This window comes from Coregonus clupeaformis, chromosome 21, assembly GCF_020615455.1.
Source record: "Coregonus clupeaformis isolate EN_2021a chromosome 21, ASM2061545v1, whole genome shotgun sequence".
Classification (NCBI taxonomy): Eukaryota; Metazoa; Chordata; class Actinopteri; order Salmoniformes; family Salmonidae; genus Coregonus; species Coregonus clupeaformis.
Window position 1 is genome coordinate 4094605 of NC_059212.1, and position 26213 is coordinate 4120817.

A 26213-nucleotide genomic window follows, 5' to 3' on the forward strand; every position below is an offset into this window, starting at 1 on the left:
GAGATGAAAGGGTGAATAAACACAACGCATGAAATCACATCTGATGAAATCCCTGCTTCGCAATATCACGATTCACTTTGCTATGGCTCATCTGGCTACAGCCACAGAGTCAATCATGGAATGTTACATTTTTGAAGGAGAAAATTAGTCTATAGCCTGAAATCCTGCATTGACAATTGACAACAGAGAATATGTGTAAACATGTTAATCCGTCGGCCTACTGCACTCATCACAATGGTTAAAGAGAAGCTGCGGGAGGGGTACTGGCGGTTGGAGGGGGGCAGCAGGTGAAGAAGACACGGTGCAGACTGTCCCGCGCTTCACCGAGCACAAGGACAGAATGCAGTTAAAAACGTAGCAGCGGCAGCTGTTTCAACCTCAATTATGGATTCACCTATCTGACACCGAGCTGTGCATTTATTTTCTCATAGTTGCTATGTATTGCGTGACTATCTATCAGATCCATAATCACCGTCGGGGAATGTCACATAGCGACTAGAGACAGTGCAGTGTTGAGCGCAGTAGCCTGCCTGCCTACCTTAGAAGTATAATCTAGTTGCGCACTGGGCTAGGCTATATGCTGCGTCCGTCCGTACATCCGTGTGCCTCTTTCCGTGAATGGTACATCGTTTAACGGCATTAATCGACCATTGTTGGATAACTTACTTATGAAAGTCTCTTCGAGTTCAGTGGACAGAGCCAGCGGCTGTATGGGAAATGAATGTGGCCGGGAAACAGCAACCTGAACTGTTAGAGCGACCAGCCAGCCTCTTGATTCCAATTTGGGCAAGTAGAGGGTCTCCCTTCCTTTCCTTTGCCTACTAAAGATTTACGATGTTTAGTGTATTTAATCAGATATGCCCCAGTTCTGCTGGAAAGAGGTCAGGTTTTATTAAACAAATGATCACAGCACTAGATCATTGCACGGTGGATGCTTGAGAAGCAGGAGAATTAGAAGAAATATTGCACTCATAGAACGTTTTTTGTTACATTGACAATCTGTTCTGCCTTCATGCATTCATTGCGTTCACATATTGGTATTGGATGACTACTACTGTTCCTACATAGGCTTGTGCTTATCAATAAGTGGCTATTTGTCCTTCTTGTTGAAGTTAAAAAAGTGTCAGTATTATATGTGTTTTTTAAAATCCCGGCAAGGCTACTTGAATATCTAATATAATACTAGATTTGACTAATATAGAGCGCCTCAACACTATTTACCACGCATTAGTTATTATTTGGTGGTTCTGGTTGAGTCTCTTTTGAACATAAAATGACTTTTGTAGATTTACAATCGTCACATGTTGTCAAGGGTGGGATGGTATGAAGAATGCCTACACTGACATATTTTACTTATTAATTGTGGTGCAACACGTGTTCATGATCTCCATCTGTGTAGGTTTGAGGTTGGCCCTATGCCTATACAAATGTTAATAAAATTGGTAGGTGCTTATTTGTCCTATTACATTTGTGCCATTTCACACATGTGTATTAATATGTGTGAATTGGAAATGTGTTTTTTGCATATCCCAACCCCCTGAGACACCCTCCGAGAGTGGGGTCATGGCCAGGGATCATCCATTATCAACGGTGACCCTGGAGAAATTAAGGTTAAGTGCCTTGCTCAAGGGCACATCGACAGATTTTTCATATTGTCCGCTCGGGGATTCGAACTAGCGATCTTTTGGTTACTGGCCCAGCGCTCTAACCGCTACACTCTTCGAAAAAAAATGGTCCCAAAAGGGTTCTTTGCAGAGGGATAGGTTTCTATCAAAAAACATTGAAACATTTATTTATTATTGTTTCACCCCCTTTTTCTCCCCAATTTCGTGATATCCAATTTCGTGATATCCAATTGCGATCCAATTATGATCTTGTCTCATCGCTGCAACTCCCCAACGGGCTCGGGAGAGGCGAAGGTCGAGTCATGCGTCCTCCGAAACATGACCCGCCAAACCGCGCTCCTTAACACGGGACCGCTTAACCCGGAAGCCAGCCGCACCAATGTGTAGGAGGAAACACCGTTCAACTACCAAGAACCATTTTCATGTGAAGAACCCTTTTTGGAAGATGAGGGTTCTTTGCAAGGCAAAGGGTTCAACCTAGAATCTTTATCATCCTAAGAACCGTTTTTGGAAGAAAGGGTTCCCCTATGGGGACAAATTGAAGAACCCTATATGGTTTTACTAGGCACCGCTTTTTCTAAGAGTGTAGGCTACCTGCCGCACCCATCTTGGGGTAGCCTAACATGCTGACCAAAATTCTACAAAGATCCAGCAAAAGAAAAGGACCATATGCATTTCAGGTAAAATAACAACCCAATGTTTATCTCCCAGGACAAATTAGCTAGCAACAGCAAGCTAGCTAAATGTCCATGAATGTTTCATGTGTGTTTCGACCTGTCCCCAAATTATTATAGTTGGTTCACAGTCGGTTTTGGTATTTTAACCTGCGTGTGGATATGAACGCATCTGGCGGGGATAGACAAAATAGACATGCGCATGATGGCGCATGCAAACGCACGGGCGGAGCCGGTTTGGTCATGTTCGGCAGAAAGAAAAGACTAGGCACTTTTTTTTTTTATTACAGCAAAACAAGACCACTGAATACAGTGTGCACCTTGCATAGACCTAAAACAGTTGACCATACTAATAATAAGACTACCGTGTATTTCTAGTCTATGGAATTGGTTCACTCATAGTGGATGCAGGTCTGGAAAATAAACTATGCCCGAGTTTAAGTGATAACGCCACAGACTCTGCACAACACATTGGCTGCGTGTACACGGGCAGCGCAATTCCGATATTTAGCAAAATTATTGGCGAAAGAGTTGATCTGATTGATCAAAAGACCAATTAGTGGAAAAAGATCAGAATTGGGCTGCCTGTGTAAACACAGCCATTGTCCTCTGAGATCGAGGTTTAATCCCCCAATCTGATATTTCTCCATCATTGGTCCCCCCTCTCCTTCCCATCTAAACAAATCACACAAAGGTGATGTTAAATGACCCACGCTTTTAACTTGTTATTAACTCCCTCCGATATTCTTCCGTTATTGAAAGTGAATTTCCCTAATTTCTGTTTGCTATAGGTGAAATAACCCTCCAATGTCAGAAAGACCTGCAGAGACAAAAGTTGGATCTTTGATGTTAACGGTAGATATGACGTAATCATAATTAGCGGGACAACCAATCAGATCAGCTCTTTCGCCAATAAAAATATCAGAATATATCAGAATTGGGCTGCCTGTATGAATGCACCCAGAGAGATTATGAATTAAGAGGTTATAAACTCATTAGCATTTCTTGTCACGCAGTCATCACGTTGCATGAATTCCTGTGAGTGAATACATGCGCAGAAGCGTCATTAAAATGTATCTTGAAGCTCGTAGACCAGAAAATAGATTGTTAGATCAGGTTGTGATTTACTGGTGAGCAAACCCTTTTAGTCAGAAATGATTGTCTTCTGTTATGAATTGCAGTAATGATTCAAGAGTATTTTTCACAAGGTGTTCAACCATTCATCTTCTTCCCATGGGATCAACAGCCACTATTTCCACAGATGGCTCTGATTTTCAGGATGATTACAGAGATCATTTTATCTCTGTATCCCTTTTTGTCAGCAAAATCATTTAGATGTGCTGTACACTGAGTGGACAAATCATTAGGAACACCTCTTTCCATAGACTGACCAGGCGAATCCCGGTAAAAGCTATGATCCCTTATTGATGTCACTTGTTAAATCCACTTCAATCAGTGTAGATGAGCTGGAGAAGACAGGTTAAAGAAGGATGTTTAAGCCTTGAGACAATTGAGACATGGATTGTGTACAGTGCCTTGCAAAAGTATTCATCCCCCTTGGCGTTTTTCCTATTTTGTTGCATTACAACCTGTAATTCAAATTGATTTTTATTTGGATTTCATGTAATGGACATACACAAAATAGTCAAAATTGGTGAAGTAAAATGAAAAAAATAACTTGTTTCAAAAAGATATTCAAAATAAATAACGGAAAAGTGGTGCGTTCATATGCATTCACCCCCTTTGCTATGAAGCCCCTAAATAAGATCTGGTGCAACCAATTACCTTCAGAAGTCACATAATTAGTTAAATAAAGTCCACCTGTGTGCATGTGGGAGACTCCCCAAACATATGGAAGAAGGTACTCTGGTCAGATGAGACTAAAATTTAGCTTTTTGGCCATCAAGGAAAGCCCTATGTCTGGCGCAAACCCAACACCTCTCATCACCCCGAGAACACCATCCCCACAGTGAAGCATGGTGGTGGCAGCATCATGTTGTGGGGATTTTTCATCGGCAGGGACTGGGAAACTGGTCAGAATTGAAGGAATGATGGATGGTGCTAAATACAGGGAAATTCTTGAGGGAAATCTGTTTCAGTCTTCCAGAGATTTGAGATTGGGACGGAGGTTCACCTTCCAGCAGGACAATGACCCTAAGCATACTGCTAAAGCAACACTCGAGTGGTTTAAGGGGAAACATTTAAATGTCTTGGAATGGCCTAGTCAAAGCCCAGACCTCCAATCTGTGGGTTGACCTCCAATCTGTGGTATGCCTTCGACACCTTGTATAGTCCATGCCCCGACGAATTTAAGTTGTTCTGAGGGCAAAAGTGGTGCAACTCAATATTATCAATGTTCCTAATGTTTTGTAGACTCAGTGTAGATCTGCCCTTGTCTGCTCTTTCTAGAAGAACGTTTACAGTCTTGTTTTGTACATGATCCCACGTCATATAGATTCAGCTATATGGAAAAATACTACCCCCCTATCACTTCAGTTACATTCTCCAAGGACCGATCACCCATTCTGAGGTCTATTAAATGTTAACATTCCTGGCTGTAGTGCCAGAGGCCAAGCAATATCTGTACTATCAAAACATGTTTTAATCTGCCTTCAGGATTGGATATTTTCGGTTATTATTCTTTAATAAACACCTTTGATTTATGCTGTAATGAAAACTGTGAGGTACATGGAAAAAAAATGCATGCAACCCCCCCTCCTCCTCCTCTTAGCATGGGCAGCAGAAACATAATTACACCCCAGTGGAGTGTGAAAGTCGATGGAGTTGTAGCCAAGAAATCAATCAGGCTTAATAATAAACCAAGTCAGTCCTGCTCTTGTATCTGTTTTGAAAATGCCATATCCTGAGCCACCTAGGTGGCTTTTACCTGCCTCTATTCTACTGGTTGGAAGCAATGCAATCTCAGCCAGATAATGATTCTCCTATGATTCCTATTAGATCGGCTGGATTCTACCTATTTAAATACTGTCCTGAGATGTTTACTTAGCAAATTAAAATGAAACTCTCCGCTGCATTTTTATTAACACCATTCATTGTCATTTTCATTTTGATCTAAGGACCTCGTGAATTTTAATGATGTCCCATGCATTTCAAAATGAGATCTTTTTTTTAATGTGATTTGCCTCCTCTAAAATCTGGTATTTCGTAAGTGCATTGTGCACCAGATTCTACTGATTTGCATAAGACCTGTTTAACTTTGCAGTCATACTGCCGATGATTTTAATTATTATTAATATTATATTTACTATAAATCATTATGCTGGATTGTATTCTCCTTGAATTCCTGAATGGTCACAACAGTCAGATGTACCAAAAATAGGTGTAATTTTGACAGCCTCGAATTGCATTACAAGTTAGATATTCCCTTTAAAACTGAAGCAGCAAATTATGCTTGGCCCTCAACTGAACATCAATTTGCTGACATTATCCCTTGAGGGTAGGTTTAAATGACCTCCAACCAGAGGGAAGCTGCCATGACATTATCCCTCGAGGGTAGGTTTAAATGACCTCCAACCAGAGGAAATCTGCCATGACATTATCCCTCGAGGGTAGGTTTAAATGACCTCCAACCAGAGGGAAGCTGCCATGAAATGATTCTTCGAGGGTAGGTTTAAATGACCTCCAACCAGAGGGAAGCTGCCATGACATTACCCCTCAAGAGTAGGTTTAAATTACTTCAACCCGAGGGAAGCTGCCATGACATTATCCCTCGAGGGTAGGTTTAAATGACCTGCAACCAGAGGGAAGCTGCCATGACATTATCCCTCGAGGGTAGGTTTAAATTACCTCCAACCAGAGGGAAGCTGTCATGACATTATCCCTCAAGGGTAGGTTTAAATGACCTCCAACCAGAGGAAATCTGCCATGACATTATCCCTCGAGGGTAGGTTTAAATGACCTCCAACCAGAGGGAAGCTGTCATGACATTATCCCTCGAGGGTAGGTTTAAATGACCTCCAACCAGAGGAAATCTGCCATGACATTATCCCTCGAGGGTAGGTTTAAATGACCTCCAACCAGAGGAAAGCTGCCATGACATTATCCCTCGAGGGTAGGTTTAAATGACCTCCAACCAGAGGAAATCTGCCATGACATTATCCCTCGAGGGTAGGTTTAAATGACCTCCAACCAGAGGAAATCTGCCATGACATTATCCCTCAAGGGTAGGTTTAAATGACCTCCAACCAGAGGAAATCTGCCATGACATTATCCCTCGAGGGTAGGTTTAAATGACCTCCAACCAGAGGAAATCTGCCATGACATTATCCCTCGAGGGTAGGTTTAAATGACCTCCAACCAGAGGAGAATCTGCCATGACATTATCCCTCGAGGGTAGGTTTAAATGACCTCCAACCAGAGGGAAGCTGTCATGACATTATCCCTCGAGGGTAGGTTTAAATGACCTCCAACCAGAGGAAATCTGCCATGACATTATCCCTCGAGGGTAGGTTTAAATGACCTCCAACCAGAGGAAAGCTGCCATGACATTATCCCTCGAGGGTAGGTTTAAATGACCTCCAACCAGAGGAAATCTGCCATGACATTATCCCTCGAGGGTAGGTTTAAATGACCTCCAACCAGAGGAAATCTGCCATGACATTATCCCTCAAGGGTAGGTTTAAATGACCTCCAACCAGAGGAAATCTGCCATGACATTATCCCTCGAGGGTAGGTTTAAATGACCTCCAACCAGAGGAGAATCTGCCATGACATTATCCCTCGAGGGTAGGTTTAAATGACCTCCAACCAGAGGAGAATCTGCCATGACATTATCCCTCGAGGGTAGGTTTAAATGACCTCCAACCAGAGGAGAATCTGCCATGAGTACTTGATCTGTTTCTTTTCATCCTTTCATCCTGTGTTCCATTGACTTCATTTTTTGATTCCAGACTGAAAGATCATAAAGGGAAACAAATGAAAGACCAAAGCCTGACAGAAGCACTGACTGGGACACCTGCCAAGATCGTCCTGGGCGGCAGGTAGCTTAGTGGTTAAGAGCGTAGTGCCAGTAACCGAAAGGTCGCTGGTTCTAATCCCCGAGCCGACTAGGTGAAAAATCTGTCGATGTGCCCTTGAGCAAGGCACTTAACCCTAATTGCTCCTGTAAGTCGCTCTGGATAAGAGCGTCTGCTAAATGACTAAAATGTGAAAATGTAAAAATATCCATATCCTTCTGGAACTGGATATTTCCATCCATTGCTGCATGTGGACTATGGGCTCTTTGGTAGGACACGTCTTCTTCTTGCACTTGTTCCATTTGACCTCTAGGTGATTTACCGCTATGCACTGTGCTTCAGTTCTATAATCATTCTGTAATGATGTAATTTTTTCTTGTGTATTTATCTCAAATAATTAAACACGATTGGTAGCGACATGGAACCAAGTGGAACATGGTGACATTTTTTGTCAATACATCTCAGAAAACATTGAAGTGTAATTTACTATGCAGTTATTAGGTCATTACCGTTTTAATAAGTAATTATGAAGTAACGTTCAAAGAAGTGGTCTGTAAAATAAAGTGTTATTGAAATTACCCTAATTAGCTGACCGATAATGCATAAGCATTTAAGACAATTTACACAGACGCTTCATTAAATCATAAATAATTTGAAAGATTTATTCAACACTGTATTCATTTATGACACTAGTGTGGGAATGTTTGCCAGAATATATTAGTTCTATGTCAAAATAAGTCTCACAACCATGAATCCTGAAGGCCATGAATATAAGACCAGTGTTACCATGAATCCTGAAGGTCATTGAATATAAGACCAGTGTTACCATAAATCCTGAAGGCCATGAATATAAGACCAGTGTTACCATAAATCCTGAAGGCCATTGAATATAAGACCAGTGTTACCATGAATCCTGAAGGCCATTGAATATAAGACCAGTGTTACCATGAATCCTGAAGGCCATTGAATATAAGACCAGTGTTACCATGAATCCTGAAGGCCATTGAATATAAGACCAGTGTTACCATAAATCCTGAAGGCCATTGAATATAAGACCAGTGTTACCATGAATCCTGAAGGCCATTGAATATAAGACCAGTGTTACCATGAATCCTGAAGGCCATTGAATATAAGACCAGTGTTACCATGAATCCTGAAGGCCATGAATATAAGACCAGTGTTACCATGAATCCTGAAGGCCATTGAATATAAGACCAGTGTTACCATGAATCCTGAAGGCCATGAATATAAGACCAGTGTTGCCATGTTTCTTTCCCCTGGTTTCTCATGTGACAGTTTTTTCCCCCTGGTTTCTCATGTGGCTGTTTCCTCAGGTTTCTCATGTGGCAGTTTCTTTCCCCTGGTTTCTCATGTGACTGTTTCTTTCCCCTGATTTCGCATGTGACTGTTTCTTTCCCCTGGTTTCTCATGTGACTGTTTCTTTCCCCTGGTTTCTCATGTGACTGTTTCTTTCCCCTGGTTTCTCATGTGACAGTTTCTTTCCCCTGGTTTCTCATGTGACTGTTTCTTTCCCCTGGTTTCTCATTTGACTGTTTATTTCCCCTGGTTTCCCATGTGACTGTTTCTTTCCCCTGGTTTCTCATGTGACTGTTTCTTACCCCTGGTTTCTCATTTGACTGTTTATTTCCCCTGGTTTCTCATGTGACTGTTTATTTCCCCTGGTTTCTCATGTGACTGTTTCTTTCCCCTGGTTTCTCATGTGGCAGTTTCTTTCCCCAGGTTTCTGCTTCTACATCTGCATTGCTTGCTGTTTGGGGTTTTAGGCTGGGTTTCTGTATAGCACTTTGTGACATCTGCTGATTTAAAAAGGGCATTATGAATACATTTGATTGATTGATTGATTGATTGATTCTTATGTGACTGTTTCTTTCCCCTGGTTTCTCATATGACTGTTTCTTTCCCCTGGTTTTTCATGTGACTATTTATTTTCCCTGTTTTCTCATGTGACTGTTTCTTTCCCCTGGTTTCTCATGTGACAGTTTTTTCCCCCTGGTTTGTCATATAACTGTTTCCTCCGGTTTCTCATTTGGCAGTTTCTTTCCCCAGTTTTCTCATGTGACTGTTTCTTTCCCCTGGTTTCTCATGTGGCTGTTTCCTCAGGTTTCTCATGTGGCAGTTTATTTCCCCTGGTTTCTCATGTGTCTGTTTCTTCCCAATGGCATGCTAACAGCATGTTTGGTAGTACCAGGTGTGTGCTACATGTTCGGCAGTGGAGGCCCAGTACCTACAGAGGAGCGGATCCTATGGAGGAACTGACCATTGGAGAAGCAGATGTGGTGCACTGATGAAGCGCTCTGGGCCTGTTTGTCAGACCGTCTTTGTTTCTCTCCGGCTGTACCATCGATGCTCCCTCCCTCCCTCCGCTGAAGCTGGCTGTACCATCGATGCTCCCTCCCTCCCTCCGCTGAAGCTGGCTGTACCATCGATGCTCCCTCCCTCCCTCCGCTGAAGCTGGCTGTACCATCGATGCTCCCTCCCTCCCTCCGCTGAAGCTGGCTGTACCATCGATGCTCCCTCCCTCCCTCCGCTGAAGCTGGCTGTACCATCGATGCTCCCTCCCTCCCTCCGCTGAAGCTGGCTGTACCATCGATGCTCCCTCCCTCCCTCCGCTGAAGCTGGCTGTACCATCGATGCTCCCTCCCTCCCTCCGCTGAAGCTGGCTGTACCATCGATGCTCCCTCCCTCCCTCCGCTGAAGCTGGCTGTACCATCGATGCTCCCTCCCTCCCTCCGCTGAAGCTGGCTGTACCATCGATGCTCCCTCCCTCCCTCCGCTGAAGCTGGCTGTACCATCGATGCTCCCTCCCTCCCTCCGCTGAAGCTGGCTGTACCATCGATGCTCCCTCCCTCCCTCCGCTGAAGCTGGCTGTACCATCGATGCTCCCTCCCTCCCTCCGCTGAAGCTGGCCGTACCATCGATGCTCCCTCCCTCCCCTCCGCTGAAGCTGGCTGTACCATCGATGCTCCCTCCCTCCCTCCGCTGAAGCTGGCTGTACCATAGATGCTCCCTCCCTCCCTCCGCTGAAGCTGGCTGTACCATCGATGCTCCCTCCCTCCCTCCGCTGAAGCTGGCTGTACCATCGATGCTCCCTCCCTCCCTCCGCTGAAGCTGGCTGTACCATCGATGCTCCCTCCCTCCCTCCGCTGAAGCTGGCTGTACCATCGATGCTCCCTCCCTCCCTCCGCTGAAGCTGGCTGTACCATCGATGCTCCCTCCCTCCCTCCGCTGAAGCTACACTGCCTTTCCAACCCAATCTGCCTCAACTCCCAGCCTTTCATCCGAACCCAAATAGAGACATTCAATCTCCATCTCTACCATCTCCATTTAAATGTGTTGTTTGTTCATTTAGCTTGTTATGCGCTTTCAGATTTTTTAAAAGGTCCAATGCAGCCTTTACATTTTTTTATCTCAATATCAAATCATTTCTGGGTAACAATGTTTTCAGTTAAAATGGTCAAAAAGAAACAAAAATAGCTTCTTAGCAAAGAGCAATTTCTCAAGCAAGGAACTGTCTGAGGGTGGTCTGAGTGTAGATGGGGAAAACTGAAAACTAGCTGAAAACTAACTATGTTTGGAACTCTCTTTTTTTATTGGTCTATTAACTAATTTACATCACCAGTCAGGCCAAAAACTCCATCCAACCAAAACAGGCAGAAATGTCAGGTGGTCTTTTCACAGAGCTCTTACACTAAAACGGCGTTATCATAATTTTCACAATTTCATCGTATTATTCCAACCTTATAGTGTGGAAATATATATATATAAAACACAGGAATATCACGTTATTGACTGCACTGGGCCTTTAAATAAATTATTATTATTAAAACATTATTTATTAGTATCATATCCAGCCGCCACAGATGTAATTGGTCAGCTGACAGTAGTTAGGGAGCTTAATTATAAAGTTCTATTGGCATTTATAGTGTTGATAGACTTGATTGATTTATTTTTATTTATGGTAACTTAAAGGGAAATGTCATATTCATCATCTCCAGCACCACCCCAACATCAATGTAAGTGAAAATGGCGTGCCCTACTATGTTTTTTTGTAGTAAAAAAAGATAGAGGAAGATAAATGTTTCCAATGACATTATCAACCAATTAGGAGACAATTAGCAGGCAATGCCTACTCATAATTGGTTAAAATCACACAATGCACACGATGATGTCATCTGAAACACTTGTCTTCCTCGATCATTTTGATTACAAAACATAGAAACGTGCCATTTGCACATATGTTGATGTTGGGGTGGTGCTGGAGATGAAGAATATGAAGTAGAACATTTTTAAAATGTCCCTTGAATGATTACCTCTTCCAAACACTCCCCTTGCTGGTAAATGTGCTGAAGGGGTAACAACGTTTCTCTATTGATAATGAACCCTTTAAGGCTGGTCAAAAACCCAAATATGTCAATATTTTTTGCAGTTCTAGCAAGGTTTCCATCCATTTTGCAATTCTGGCAAGGCTTCCATCCATTTTGCGACAGATTGCCATACAAATATTCTAAAATCTGCAACAACAAAAAAACATATGCATTTTCCCACCAAACGGACTTTTTCCGTTTCGTGATGACATTGTGCACATAAAAAATAACTTTTACCATTAAATTCCCATGTACCGAATGAAAATGACAAGGTTTCCATCACATTTTCAACTCTACAATGAATAACAAATGTGCCCACTCTGGTCTTGGCACGTGCGCTCTAGCCAACAGCTGGCAGATACAGTGCGGGTATAGTCTACATGATGAGATTATTATGGATAAGAGCGATAATATTTGTATTTGTCAAATGGCAGCCAAGCATCGATCATCATGTCACCAGAATAAGGCCCTCGATATTTATTGGAAAGGAGCATCAAGATCACCGTGCACTTTCACCACCCTGTGACGTTCATCATAACTTATTTCATCTGTAGCCTAATGAACTGCATGGTTTCCCGAGTCGTAGTGGGAGGACCACACAATAACATTGCATGACTCCAAGTTACTTCGATATGATGGTTATTATATCAGTACTTGCGTATAATGTCATTTCCACCGCCATATCTCGCATTATTAATTTTACAGACATAAAAAGATCCTACCATGTCTGTCGGCATTTATAAAATTGTACTTGCATTTCATGTTTCCATCAGCCAGGTTTCCATCCAATCTTTATATGCGAGTCAAGTACATGTCGAATAAAAAATGTCAAGACAGGCTTGACAGAAACAGAACATTTTGTCGGTAAACTTTCCAAATGTTGACAAAACAAAATACGCGGTGGGATGTTTTTTGTGTCAGTAAAATGTATTAATGCGAGTAATTGCGTGGGAAATGCTTTTATACACTAATATTGATATATTAACCATCATATCATATCATGTCCCCTGTAGCTCAGTTGGTAGAGCACGGCGCTTGCAACGCCAGGGTTGTGGGTTTGTTTCCCATGGGGCGGCCAGTATGAAAAATGTATGCACTCACTAACTTTAAGTCGCTCTGGATAAGAGCGTCTGCTAAACGACTAAAATGTCAAATGTAATATTGAAATAAATTGTAGTTACGCAATGATATTGTGTGGTCCTCTTACTACGACTCCGGAAACCATGCAGTTTATTAGGCTACAGATTAAATAAAGTATGATGAACTTTCACCGGGTGGTGAAAGTGCACAGTGACGAGCTTGATGGTCTTATTCTGGTGACATGATGATCGATGCTTGGCTGCCGTTTGACAAATGAAAATAATATTTTGTCCATAATAATCTCATCATGTAGGCTATACCCGCACTGTATCTATGAGTGTGAGCTGTTGGCTAAAACACAGTGCCATGACCAGAGTGAGCACATTCGCTATATAACGCAACATGTTTAGTGACAGAACCCATCAGTCGAGTTGAAAATGTGATGGAAAACCCATTTAACTTGTAATTTTTATTCAGTACATGGAAAGTGAAACTCAAAAGTATAATTTTATGTGCACTATGTCATCCTGCACAGCCTTTTATCCCCAACAAGTCAATTTGATGGAAGCACATCTCTGGTGGGAAAATGCACATACATTTTTATGTGGATTTTAGAATATTCGCATTGAAAAAATGTCGCCAATTGGATGGAAACCTAGCTACTGGCTTATTGCACTAATAGGCATTTGCCAATATGCTTTCTGTTCTCTTTTCACCCCCATCTGCATCCCCTGGAGAGAGAATGCCAGAAATAACTATCGTGTTGTGTCCCCCTCTCATGTGTATTGTCCAGCAGTGTTTTCCCTTAGTCTCTACATAAAGCTTTGAAGAATACGTATCTCCTTCTGGAAGTCAAGGGGAAAATGCATGACCTAAATTCCAAACTGTCTTTGAAAAATAATTGTCCCCTTTCTCTAAATCTTTAAAAGAGGCATGGAACAAACCTTTGTGCTATCAAGAGATTGCATCCCGTCCTCACGATGTATGGGAATCAAACGTATTACGTCATAGAGGCAAGAATGGGACGCATCCTACCCTACTAGGAGGACACTCATTGGGTTTTAGTGAAAACACAAATTTGGATGTCAAGTATTTTTGTTATTCTAAATAATTAAGATTGACCACATCAACGCTTTACTTGAAGTTGCTTCTTATGAAATGGGGTTGAAAACATCAAATCGGAGGGCCTGTTGTCTGGACCTATGGCAGTCTCTATGGGGGTGCCACAGGGTTCAATTCTTGGGCCGACTCTTTTCTCTGTGTATATCAATGACGTCGCTCTTGCTGCTGGTGACTCTCAGATCCACCTCTACGCAGACGACACCATTTTGTATACATCTGGCCCTTCATTGGACACTGTGTTAACAAACCTCCAAACGAGCTTCAATGCCATACAACACTCCTTCAGTAGCCTCCAACTGCTCTTAAACACTAGTAAAACTAAATGCATGCGCTTCAACCGAACGCTGCTTGCACCCGCCCACCCGACTAGAATCACTACTCTCGACGGGTCTGACCTAGAGTATGTGGACAACTACAAATACCTAGGTGTCTGGTTAGACTGTAAACTCTCCTTCCAGACTCACATTAAGAATCTCCAATCCAAAGTTAAATCTAGAATCAGTTTCCTATTTCGCAACAAAGCCTCCTTCACTCATGCTGCCAAACATGCCCTCGTAAAACTGACTATCCTACCGATCCTTGACTTCGGCGATGTCATTTACAAAATAGCCTCCAACACTCTACTCAGCAAATTGGATGTAGTCTATCACAGTGCCATCCGTTTTGTCTCCAAAGCCCCATATACTACCCACCACTGTGACCTGTACGCTCTTGTTGGCTGGTCCTCACTACATATTCGTCGCCAAACCCACTGGCTCCAGGCCATCTATAAATCACTGCTAGGCAAATCCCCGCCTTATCTTAGCTCATTGGTCACCATAGCAACACCCACCCGTAGTATGCGCTCCAGCAGGTATATCTCACTGGTCATCCCCAAAGCCAACACCTCCTTTGGCCGCCATTCCTTCCAGTTCTCTGCTGCCAATGACTGGAACAAATTGCAAAAATCTCTGAAGCTGGAGACACTTATCTCCCTCACTAACTTTAAGCATCAGTTGTCAGAGCACCTTACCGATCACTGCACATGTACACAGCCCATCTGAAATTAGCCCGCCCAACTACCTCATCCCTATATTGTTATTTATTTTGCTCATTTGTACCCCAGTATCTCTATTTGCACATCATCTCTTGCACATCTATCATTCCAGTGTTAATACTAATTGTAATTATTTTGCACTATAGCCTATTTATTGCCTTACCTCCATAACTTGCTACATTTGCACACACTGTATATATATTTATTTCTGTTGTATTTTTGACTTTGTTTTGTTTTACCCCATATGTAACTCTGTGTCGTTGTTTTTATCGCACTGCTTTGCTTTATCTTGGCCAGGTCGCAGTTGTAAATGAGAACTTGTTCTCAACTGGCTTACCTGGTTAAATAAAGGTGAAATAAATAAATAAAAAATAAATAATATGACCCAGTTTTTTTATTTTATTGTGTTTTTTATTTATTTATTGTGTCATAGGCTTCAAAATGAACAGTTCTTCTGTAGAAATGTCAACATGTCAACTTTCGCTAGCAGAACGTGTGATCTCTCCTGGCTAATTGCATCACCTTTCTGCAGGGGAGGTGAAGACACTCAAGTACATGACGGAGAGCTCTGACAAGATGGGAAGGGTGCATGCCATGTCTCTCTTCTCCCACCACCAGGGTGCTGGGTCTTGCGGTGTGGGAAGTGAAGGCAGGCTTCTGTACAACTCTGTCTTGTTGTGAACTCATTGAATGATGGACAGACAGGGTGCTCTGTGTTGTTCTCTCAAGCTCTTTGTCCACGTTTTCAAAGACCTCCTCTAAGGCGGACATCTTGCCCTTCTTGTGACGTTCTTGGAAAGTCATCACAAGAGAAAAATATATGGTGCTTTGTGCTTAAACAATAACAGTGCTTAGGCAAGCGTTTGTTTTAATTCAAACGTATTGTTTAGCTGTACCTGAATTACTTTTGATCAATGCCAATAATACCTGAGTGCTTTAGTAAAATAAAATACCATTCTAGAACTCTCAAAAAAAAAAAAAAAAAAATTGTTTCATCATCCATGCGTTATTTTTCCAGCCCATTAGGCAAAAGCAAGAGATGGAACGAAAACAGAAGTCATAGAAAGAATCCATGGAGGATATAATGTGAACAGAACGAGCGGTATAAAACATTGGAGGGAAAGAAAACAAATCTTAATAAAGAAGCATTTTTCATGTATTTTTTTTTGAAGCAGCTGTGTAAAGCAGCTCCCGGAGCTCCTGTTGTTAGTGGGAGAACTAGGCCACTATAGCAAGACTGGTTGTTAGGACGATCCAATTACCTTAGGAACGGAGGACATGATAAATGCAGCCAAACAGATGGTTATGCCAACATACTATTGATTTTACCCTCAGACCCTCAGGTTATGGGTGATAAGTTTAGTTGCTATACACTACCGGTTAAAAGTTTTAGAACCACTTTACTCACTCAAGGGTTTTTCTTTATTTTTTACTATTTTCTACATTGTAGAATAATAGTGAAGACATCAAAACTATGAAATAACACATATGGAGTCATGTAGTAACCAAAAAAGTGTGAAACAAATCAAAATATATTTTATATTTCAGATTCTTCAAATAGCCGCCCTTTACCTTGATGAAAGCTTTGAACACTCTTGGCATTCTCTCATGAGTAGGTGTTCTAAAACTTTTGACCGATAGTATACGTTAAATAATTTTTCGTTTGTCTCAGGCCGGGATTCAAACCATCAAAGATTAACAACATCTCCAGTTTTATAGTGTTTACGTTCTGTTGTGGTGTAAACACAGTGGAACCGACAAATCCACAGTCTAAGTCCCAGGAACTCAGGCAGGTAAAATGGTATTTGTTCTTCTATGTGTCAACAGACAAAAGCTGGAATTGCCCTGCTGTATAATAAGGAGACCAATAATACTTATGATGTCCGTCTGAAGCTGACAAAAGAGGTGTTCACCATACAGAAGCTGGATGTGGTTTGCACAAGAGGGGGTGACACAAAATTAAATGTAAGTACTTAAGATCTACCTTGACATTAGGGGTCGCATGGGTGTCAAGAGTGGGCTTTCCCATACTTGGATTAACCAGGCACACAGAACTAGCACTTTTTAATCTCAAACTGGTATTTGTGTGTGAATATATTTGTTCTCCTGTTACTCAGCGTTCATTGAAGGTGACCTGAAGTGACTTCAGATCCGTTCACATTAATACCTGATGATGACGAGACCTCAGCTGGCTTTTCACATCCTGACACTGATGTTATAGCTCACGATAGCTTTACTTGGATGTAATGGGGACACAAAAGATCTGATTAACATTTAGCTTTAGTATGGTGGTCAATTGAATAGCATACTGTATTGAAAGTCTCTATAATAATGTTATATGTTTATGTTTTACCATGGAGGCATTCTGTATGTGTCAATGTTAGGGTTTTGATAGTGAAGATAACTGAAAGACGCGCACCCAAGTGTTATGCTCCAACCTTGTTCCAACATTTCAATATTATTTTACCAAGGTCAATTCCCATTTTTTAAAGCACAGAACTGTCGTTCTCCGAAGGCAGGCAGCTGGAGGTCTGGGTCTAAGCATCAAAGTAAGTGTTACATTTTCATCAATAGAAATCTAAAGGCTATTGGGCCTTTAAGATATTCTGAGCTCTATTTTAACAAACCTAACACAATGGTAAATCTGATCGCAGGCGGTAGCGCTGTAGGTTCAGGGGGGTGTCAGAAATACTTTAGCTATTTTCACTATCACAATTATCGGCGCACTTGCTGCCGTTGACGTAAAAGGGCTGGGCTTTGATGAATAAACAAGTTGTGGGTATGTCAAGTCTTGGCCACTCACTGGCCAATCAGAACGTGGTCCATGGCGAAATATGTGGTTGCTTCAAGTTGTGTATTTATGGTCTTTTATGTATTGCCTTGGAATCAACTCCAATTCCAATATTAGTCTGTTATAGTTTGTTAAATGGCTTACAGAAACGAAACAACAAAATGTAGACCTATCTTTGCTAAATAGTTAGCTTGAACCCATTTGCAGTCACATTGTTCTAAGTAATTGCATGGCTTCAATAGCATTCACACTGACATAGGGGCTAGGCCTACTGTAAATTGCATTATGGCTGAGCATGGATATGCCAAACATTGTCAATAAGCAAGATTACATTAATTACTGATAAGGCCTAAAAAGAGAACAAATAATTATAATCGAAATCTAAACAAAACGAAACAACAACTTGTTTAAATAGGCTATGTCACACTTACAGGCCCCATAATTTCTCCCCGTGGGCATATAATATTAAAGCAACGCAGACTATGGAGGGTTTTACACACATCCAAAATGGGACCTGCATGACTAAAATAATGTGGGCCTGCCTACAATGCATAGATAAAAAGGGAATGTCAGCTCACTGTTTTACTCCTCTCAATCTTGGTGATTAAGATTTATTTCCAACCGGAGCCAAACCCTTTATCGACAGTCTTGACTACTTAGCGATTGCATTGTGCAGGACCAAAAAAAGCTTTCATTGAGAGGAAGGGAGGCAATGCTTGGTTTTCAATCAAATAAAATGAAATGGGAAAAACATTAGTTTATATGAAGTATAAAGGAACCAAAAGCACATTAGGCTACTCTTGTTCCATGCGCATATGGGCAGTGTGCGTTACAGCCGGATAGGCTGCGTTTCCGTTGTCAAAATTCATGCCATAACCAACTGCGTTACCGTCTTAAATATCCCTATCAGCGCTGCCTGAAATTAGCCCTTTGGATCGTGTTTTTAAGGACACACCTCAAATATTTCCACCCCTCCCATCTGAGCTGATATAAGACAGGTAAATTGCCGAACCTGGCGTTAGGGCTGGAAAATGCCAGTGTGTCAGTTTTTACATGACAAAATTGCAAACTAACAAACTAACAAACTAACAAGCATTTGACATTAGCGCCGCCTTAACGCCAGCCAAAAATAGAGCCCTTGAAGGCATGTGAGTATAACAATGTATACATGACTAAATGTATGTATGATTAAATCAACATTTTTCCTCATCAATCTACACACAATACCCCATAATGACAAAGCAAAAACTGGTTTTTAGACATTTTTGCAAATGTATAAAAAAACAAAACAGAAATACCTTATTTACTTAAGTATTCAGACCCTTTGCTATGAGACTCGAAATTGAGCTCAGGTGCATCCTGTTTCCGTTGATCATCCTTGAGATGTTTCTACAACTTGATTGGAGTCCACCTGTGGTAAATTGAAATGATTGGACATGATTTGGAAAGGCTCACACCTGTCTATATAAGGTCCCACAGTTGACAGTGCATGTCAGAGCAAAACCAAGCCATGAGGTCGAAGGTATTGTCCGTAGAGCTCTGAGACAGGATTGTGTCGAGGCACAGATCTGGGGAAGGGTACCAAAAAATGTCTACAGCATTGAAGGTCCCCAAGAACACAGTGGCCTCCATTATTTTTAAATGGAAGTTTGGAACCACCAAGACTCTTCCTAGAGCTGGCCTCCCGGCCAAATTGAGCAATCGGGGGAGAAGAGCCTTGGTCAGGGAGGTGACCAAGAACCTGATGGTCACTCTGACAGAGCTCCAGAGTTCCTCTATGGAGATGGGAGAACCTTCCAGAAGGACAACCATCTCTGCAACACTGCAACAATCAGGCCTTTATGGTAGAGTGGCCAGACGGAAGCCACTCCTCAGTAAAATACACATGACAGCCCGCTTGGAGTTTGCCAAAAGGCACCTAAAGGACTCTCAGACTGTGAGAAACAAGATTCTCTGGTCTGATGAAACCAAGATGGAACTCTTTGGCCTGAATGCCAAGCGTCACGTCTGGAGGAAACCTGGCACCATCCCTACGGTGAAGCATGGTGGTGGCAGCATCATGCTGTGGGGATGTTTTTCAGCGGCAGGGACTGGGAGACTAGTCAGGATCGAGGGAAAGATGAACGGAGAAAAGAACAGAGATCCTAATGAAAACCTGCTCCAGAGCGCTCAGGACCTCAGACTGGGGCAAAGGATCACCTTCCAACAGGTCAACGACCCTAAGCACACAGCCAAGACAACGCAGGAGTAGCTTCAGAACAAGTCTCTGAATGTTCTTGAGTGGCCCAGCCAGAGCCCGGACTTGAACCCGACCGAACATCTCTGGAGATACCTGAAAATAGCTGTGCAGCGACGTTCTTCATCCAACCTGACAGAGCTTGAGAGGATCTGCAGAGAAGAATGGGAGAAACTCCCCAAATACAGGTGTGCAAGCTTATAGCGTCATACCCAAGAAGATTCTAGGCTGTAATCGCTGCCAAAGGTGCTTCAACAAAGTACTCATACACAAAAATGTATGCACGCATGGCTGTAAGTCGCTTTGGATAAAAGCGTCTGCTAAATGGCATATTATTATTATTATTATTATTATTACTCAGTAAAGGGTCTGAATACTTATATAAATGTTATATTTAAAAAATATATATATATATATATTATTAGCACAAAAATCTAAATCTGCTTTGTCATTATGGGGTATTGTGTGTGTAGATTAATGAGGGGTAAAACAACAATTTAATCCATTTCAGAATAAGGCTGTAATGTAACAAAATGTGGAAAAAGTCAGGGACCTGAATAGTTTCCGAATGCACTGTATATAAATGTTACACTTTGTGATTAATAATGACCTTTCTCTTGTGTCTCAGGGGGGTGCTGAGCATAAAGTGCCTGTGGTCATCTCAAAGATGTTTAAAGATCAAGTAGGTAAGGCAGTATTGAACATTTCTCCCAGTGACGTGGACAAAAATATCTGACAGTGATGTGGACTGGAACATCTCCCAGTGATGTGGACTGAACGATCTGACAGTGATGTGGACTGAAACATCTGACAGTGATGTGGACTGAAACATCTGACAGTGATGTGGACTGAACGATCTGACAGTGATGTGGACTGAAACATCTGACAGTGATGTGGACTGAAACATCTGACAGTGATGTGGACTGAAACATCTGACAGTGATGTGGACTGAAACATCTGACATGTGTAGTGCTGTTATGAACGATATCAATATAAAACACTTTAGGTTACGTTCCCCTTATGTTTATACGTTTCTAGGTCAGGCAATTATTGTATTACTACTTTGGTAACCAGAATGCAGTTACTCAGCTGGTCATGGAAATCTGCTGACGAGATGTATAAAACAATGGTTTAATTATAACGAAGAGGAACTAGACACATTCTGTTTCAACGTAGCTATTACAACCCCCCCCCCCTCCCCCCTGCTCAGGATACGCTCAGGAGATTGAACCACAAAATATACCAGAAGAGCATCTTCTCTTTTGCCACATCCCCAAATACCTTTCTGGTAGCGAAAGCAGAAAAGCATGCCTCTAGTAACCCAGAGAGGAACATGCCTCTAGTAACCCAGAGAGGAACATGCCTCTAGTAACCCAGAGAGGAACATGCCTCTAGTAACCCAGAGAGGAACATGCCTCTAGTAACCCAGAGAGGAACATGCCTCTAGTAACTCAGAGAGGAACATGCCTCTAGTAACCCAGAGAGGAACATGCCTCTAGTAACCCAGAGAGGAACATGCCTCTAGTAACCCAGAGAGGAACATGCCTCTAGTAACCCAGAGAGGAACATGCCTCTAGTAACCCAGAGAGGAACATGCCTCTAGTAACTCAGAGAGGAACATGCCTCTAGTAACCCAGAGAGGAACATGCCTCTAGTAACCCAGAGAGGAACATGCCTCTAGTAACCCAGAGAGGAACATGCCTCTAGTAACCCAGAGAGGAACATGCCTCTAGTAACCCAGAGAGGAACATGCTGCTAATAACCCAGAGAGGAACATGCCTCTAGTAACCCAGAGAGGAACATGCCTCTAGTAACCCAGAGAGGAACATGCCTCTAATAACCCAGAGAGGAACATGCCTCTAGTAACCCAGAGAGGAACATGCCTCTAGTAACCCAGAGAGGAACATGCCTCTAGTAACCCAGAGAGGACCATGCCTCAGAGAGGAAAGTTTACATTCTTCTTCAAAGATGGAAATCTTTTCACCAGTTGAGAAGTTTCATTGTTTTGTTAACGCTGTTGCAAATGAGTTAATATCCCGATTAGTTCCACATTTCATGGTTTCCTGTGTTCCTGAGAGCTCTGTGATGTCAGTGGAGATTAGGCAGACAGGAACATGTATGAAATGAGTCATTATTTTCTAATGTTTTCATTAACCTTCACACTCAACGATTTGCGCCTGCAGCATACCAAACTGGGAAGCTATTCGTTGGGGACGCTATGTTACAGGTTAGTGCACCCTCAGGTCAGAGGCGAAAGACAGAGAGATATGCCCTTTGAATTTTAATTTAGCTACCCTCTTCCATTGGAGTGGGAGTTGTAATTTCACTTAGGGAACCTGAAAAGGAGCTATTTGATACTGTTATAAAATCATTTGACATATGGAGATATTTGCATTGATTATACAACCAACAGATAAACAAAAATGTATATTTATTCACATTAATATGCTTGTACAGTTTATGTTCTCTCAAATGCAATGATCATGTTGGCATTGAAACAGACACGTTACAATAATCTGGAGATTCTAGACATGGTTGTAAATGACTGAACAATATTTACAATGACACTGAACTGTATTTACATAGTTTACAGCACCACTCGGAAAACATTAGCAGCCTTCATTTGCAGTTCCTCGTCTTCCTCATGTCCAAAAGCAAAACTAGATTGCATCCATTTGCATCACTTACATATGCCAAGGTCAATGTAGTTGCCATGGAGTTTCATTTCTAAACCAGGGTTTTGTTCTTCATCCTTTCTTATTTCCTCTGTTTAGATCAACGGCATCAATGTCGAAAATTGTAGTCATGAAGAAGTTGTGAGTATAATTGAATCGGCTTCTGCACAGACATTGTCACATGTAATCTTTTCCAGAGATTTAAGAGAATAATATTTTCCCTGTGATTGCGCAAAACGGAGACATGCTTCGTCAAGCGAGCAGAGCTCTGTCATTTCATACAGGAGACTAATTTAGTTTGTTTTGTTTTCTAGTCTGGATTGTGACAAATCGATATGGAGTAGATTCATCACACAAAGGCTGCATGGAAATTGAGCTCCTAAGAGAGCTGTGATTCATCAGTGATTCTCTCTCTTTCTCTCTCTTCTCTCTCTTCTCTCTCTCCCCTCTCTCCCCTCTCTCCCTCTCTCTCTCTTTTCTCTCTCCCTCTCTCTCTCTTTTCTCTCTCCCTCTCTCTCTCTTTTCTCTCTCCCTCTCTCTCTCTTTTCTCTCTCCCTCTCTCTCTTTTCTCTCTCCCTCTCTCTCTCTTTTCTCTCTCCCTCTCTCTCTCTTTTCTCTCTCCCTCTCTCTCTCTTTTCTCTCTCCCCCTCTCTCTCTTTTCTCTCTCCCTCTCTCTCTCTTTTCTCTCTCCCTCTCTCTCTCTTTTCTCGCTCTCTTTTCTCTCTCGCTCTCTTTTCTCTCTCTGTCTCTCTGTCTCTCCCCCTCTCTCTCTTTTCTCTCTCCCTCTCTCTCTCTTTTCTCTCTCCCTCTCTCTCTCTTTTCTCTCTCCCTCTCTCTCTCTTTTCTCGCTCTCTTTTCTCTCTCGCTCTCTTTTCTCTCTCTGTCTCTCTGTCTCTCTCTCTACCTCTCTCTGCGTAGGTCCTAACAGCCGTTCTCTTCTATTCACCTCCAGAACTTCTGAGACCTCATGAGCAATTTCACTTAGAAAAACTTAAAGTGTATAAAGCCAAGCTGTCTTAATAGTAGCAGGCTATAGCAAAAATAGGAACAATTGATGTTGTTGGGAAGAAGTAGAATAAATTAATTGTAGACAATAGCTTATGGTAGTTTTGTCATTGTATCACTCTTGCAGTGTCATTGGAAAGGCTTTCATTTGGATACATAACCGAAAATAAGCATGAACATTTGCATATTTGTAGGCCTGCTGCTAAGAAAAAATAACCTTATTTCCTGACTTGGCTCAGTCTGTGCCATACCAAGTGCAAATACCCTCTACCAATCAGAAAATGGGGTTGTCTGATCCCAGACACGGAGAGGGAAATGACCTTCCATTGTTTTCTTGTATGTTGCCAGCTTCTCACTAGCAAATGAAAGGCTGTATTTGAAGATATAGTACTGTGTGTAATTAGACAGGGTGAACTGCTGATTGCATATTCTGTATTTATGATGTGTCGCGTCCTCTTACAGTTACATGGACTTGTAGATGGCTATTTTATTCATCTGAGAGAATTCTCTCTCTCTTGCCCCCCCCCCCGTCAGGTTCATCTCTTGCGGACTGCTGGGGATGAAGTCACCATCACTGTTCGGTATCTCAGGGAAGTTCCGTCTTTTTTAAAGCTACCACTGGGTAAGAGTTCTGAGTGGAAGCACCATTACCATTACATGTGCATGTGGTATTCTGTGCTGTAACTATGCATTCGAAAAAATGGAGAAGGATGCTCAAGTGAAGCTGTTAGTCGGTTGACTGTCGTCTGGTCATTTTTTGACTCAACCAATGGCCTGAAGTCATGCTCGTACGTCTTCCTGTGGCAGCTGATCTAACTGAGGGCTGCTGTTGTCTGTAGACGATTGATTCAAACAGTAGCTGGCACTTCAGTGCCGAGTTAATGTCATATCAGAGAACTGCTTTTGTCTCTGTTGGCCTCCCTGCCTGGCCTGCAGCACGCAGGAGACAGAATGTCAACAGGCTGGTGGTGTATTCTGCTGTTACAGTGAATGTTTTTTGGTCTGTTTTTAACAATGTGATAACGAGGTTGACACCCAATAGCTTTGTTGTCCAGAATCCTAGCAGCCATATTGCTGGCGAACTAGCAACGGCTACATAATGAGTCTGGAAATGGTCCTTTGAAGTTGTCGGCTTGGTGAGTCAACAATGAAGCGGTTGAGCTTTATGCTGATTGGTTGTATGAGAGAGGAAGTAGAGCTCCATTAGACCTAGTGGTATTCTTCGCTGTGCTAATGCACCACATGGTCCGGGTCCCAGGCTAGGGACCCAATGCTTTTGACAAGACATACTAGCACAAGGCCCTCTTTAGATTCTCTACTGACTGGGGAGGCAGCCGTGGTGTTCTGATACCTGAGGTGCCCAGAGAGGTCAATGTGTTCTGATACCTGAGGTGCCCAGAGAGGTCAATGTGTTCTGATACCTGAGGTGCCCAGAGAGGCAGCCGTGGTGTTCTGATACCTGAGGTGCCCAGGGAGGCAGCCGTGGTGTTCTGATACCTGAGGTGCCCAGGGAGGCAGCCGTGGTGTTCTGATACCTGAGGTGCCCAGAGAGGCAGCCGTGGTGTTCTGATACCTGAGGTGCCCAGGGAGGCAGCCGTGGTGTTCTGATACCTGAGGTGCCCAGAGAGGCAGCCGTGGTGTTCGGTCACTGCTCGTGTGTTTTTTTTGTTTGTTTTAGTTTGTAAACTTGTGGATTGCGGCAACAAGGCTGTCTGCATATTGTATATAATGTTTATCGTTTATAAATCCTGTCTGTTGATTCTGTTTACTGTGGCAGCACCATTTCACTAAATCACTTTCTGAGTGTATGTACATGTGCCTGGAGAATAAAGGTGAGGCTGATTCTGAGGCTGAGCACATTAAGTATTTCATGTTTCAACAATATATAACATTTGCTCTCATGGTTTTCAGGCTCTCCTGTATCACAGAGTGGTCAAAGTAGCAGAGTCTCTTCACCACTATTTGACAGTGGTTTACATTTAAATGGGAATTCTACCAACACAGTAAGTAAACCTTTATGAAATGGCATTGTTTTTCTTACATTAAATGAGCTTGTGATTCCAGTATCATGCATTAATGTCACATTAATACACACTGACAATTTTAGAAAGCTCCCAATATCTGGTTTGTACTTCAGGGCTGAGGAAGGCAATGTCACTGTGTGATGCTAAGCTCACTATGACTAGCTGCCATCTCCTTCATTGGCTCACTGCCAAGTGAGTATGGTTGTAGCAATTCTTTGTTTATTTCCGAGCATTGTGCTTTAATCTTGCTATGAGGTCACTGAAGGATTCCTGACACCAGAGATGTCTGGTTTAGACTGAGGGAGGAGACGAGGATGGAAGTTGACAGGTGTCAGGAATCCTTCAGTGACCTCATAGCAAGATTAAAGCACAATGCTCGGAAATAAACAAAAGAATTGCTACAACCACACTCACTTGGCAGTGAGCCAATGAAGGAGATGGCAGCTAGTCAGAGTGAGTTTAGCATCACAAAGTCACATTGCCTTCCTCAGCCCTGAAGTACCGTCGCCCCTGTTCATAACAGCTCCAAGTTCTGTAGCATTAGTGGGTATGACAGAGACTACTTTGGTGTACAGGAAACTGTT

The 26213-nt window shown here is 42.4% G+C and overlaps 1 protein-coding gene across 2 annotated transcripts in view; it reads left to right on the forward strand.

The window, feature by feature from the left end:
• The first annotated feature begins 342 nt into the window (after positions 1-342).
• Positions 343-26213, forward strand: part of LOC121539056 (gamma-2-syntrophin) — a 75454-nt gene continuing 49583 nt past the window's right edge. Inside the window, exons 1-8 of one of the 2 annotated variants that reach the window (XM_041847271.2) lie at positions 343-786; positions 16726-16863; positions 17391-17447; positions 20554-20611; positions 22109-22152; positions 22700-22741; positions 24140-24227; positions 25517-25608. In XM_041847271.2, coding sequence (XP_041703205.1) covers positions 718-786; positions 16726-16863; positions 17391-17447; positions 20554-20611; positions 22109-22152; positions 22700-22741; positions 24140-24227; positions 25517-25608 — 588 coding nt within the window. In that variant the 5' untranslated portion in view covers positions 343-717. Of the gene's footprint in view, positions 787-16725; positions 16864-17390; positions 17448-20553; positions 20612-22108; positions 22153-22699; positions 22742-24139; positions 24228-25516; positions 25609-26213 lie in introns of those variants that run through there. The other variant, XM_041847273.2, reaches the window with a different exon arrangement.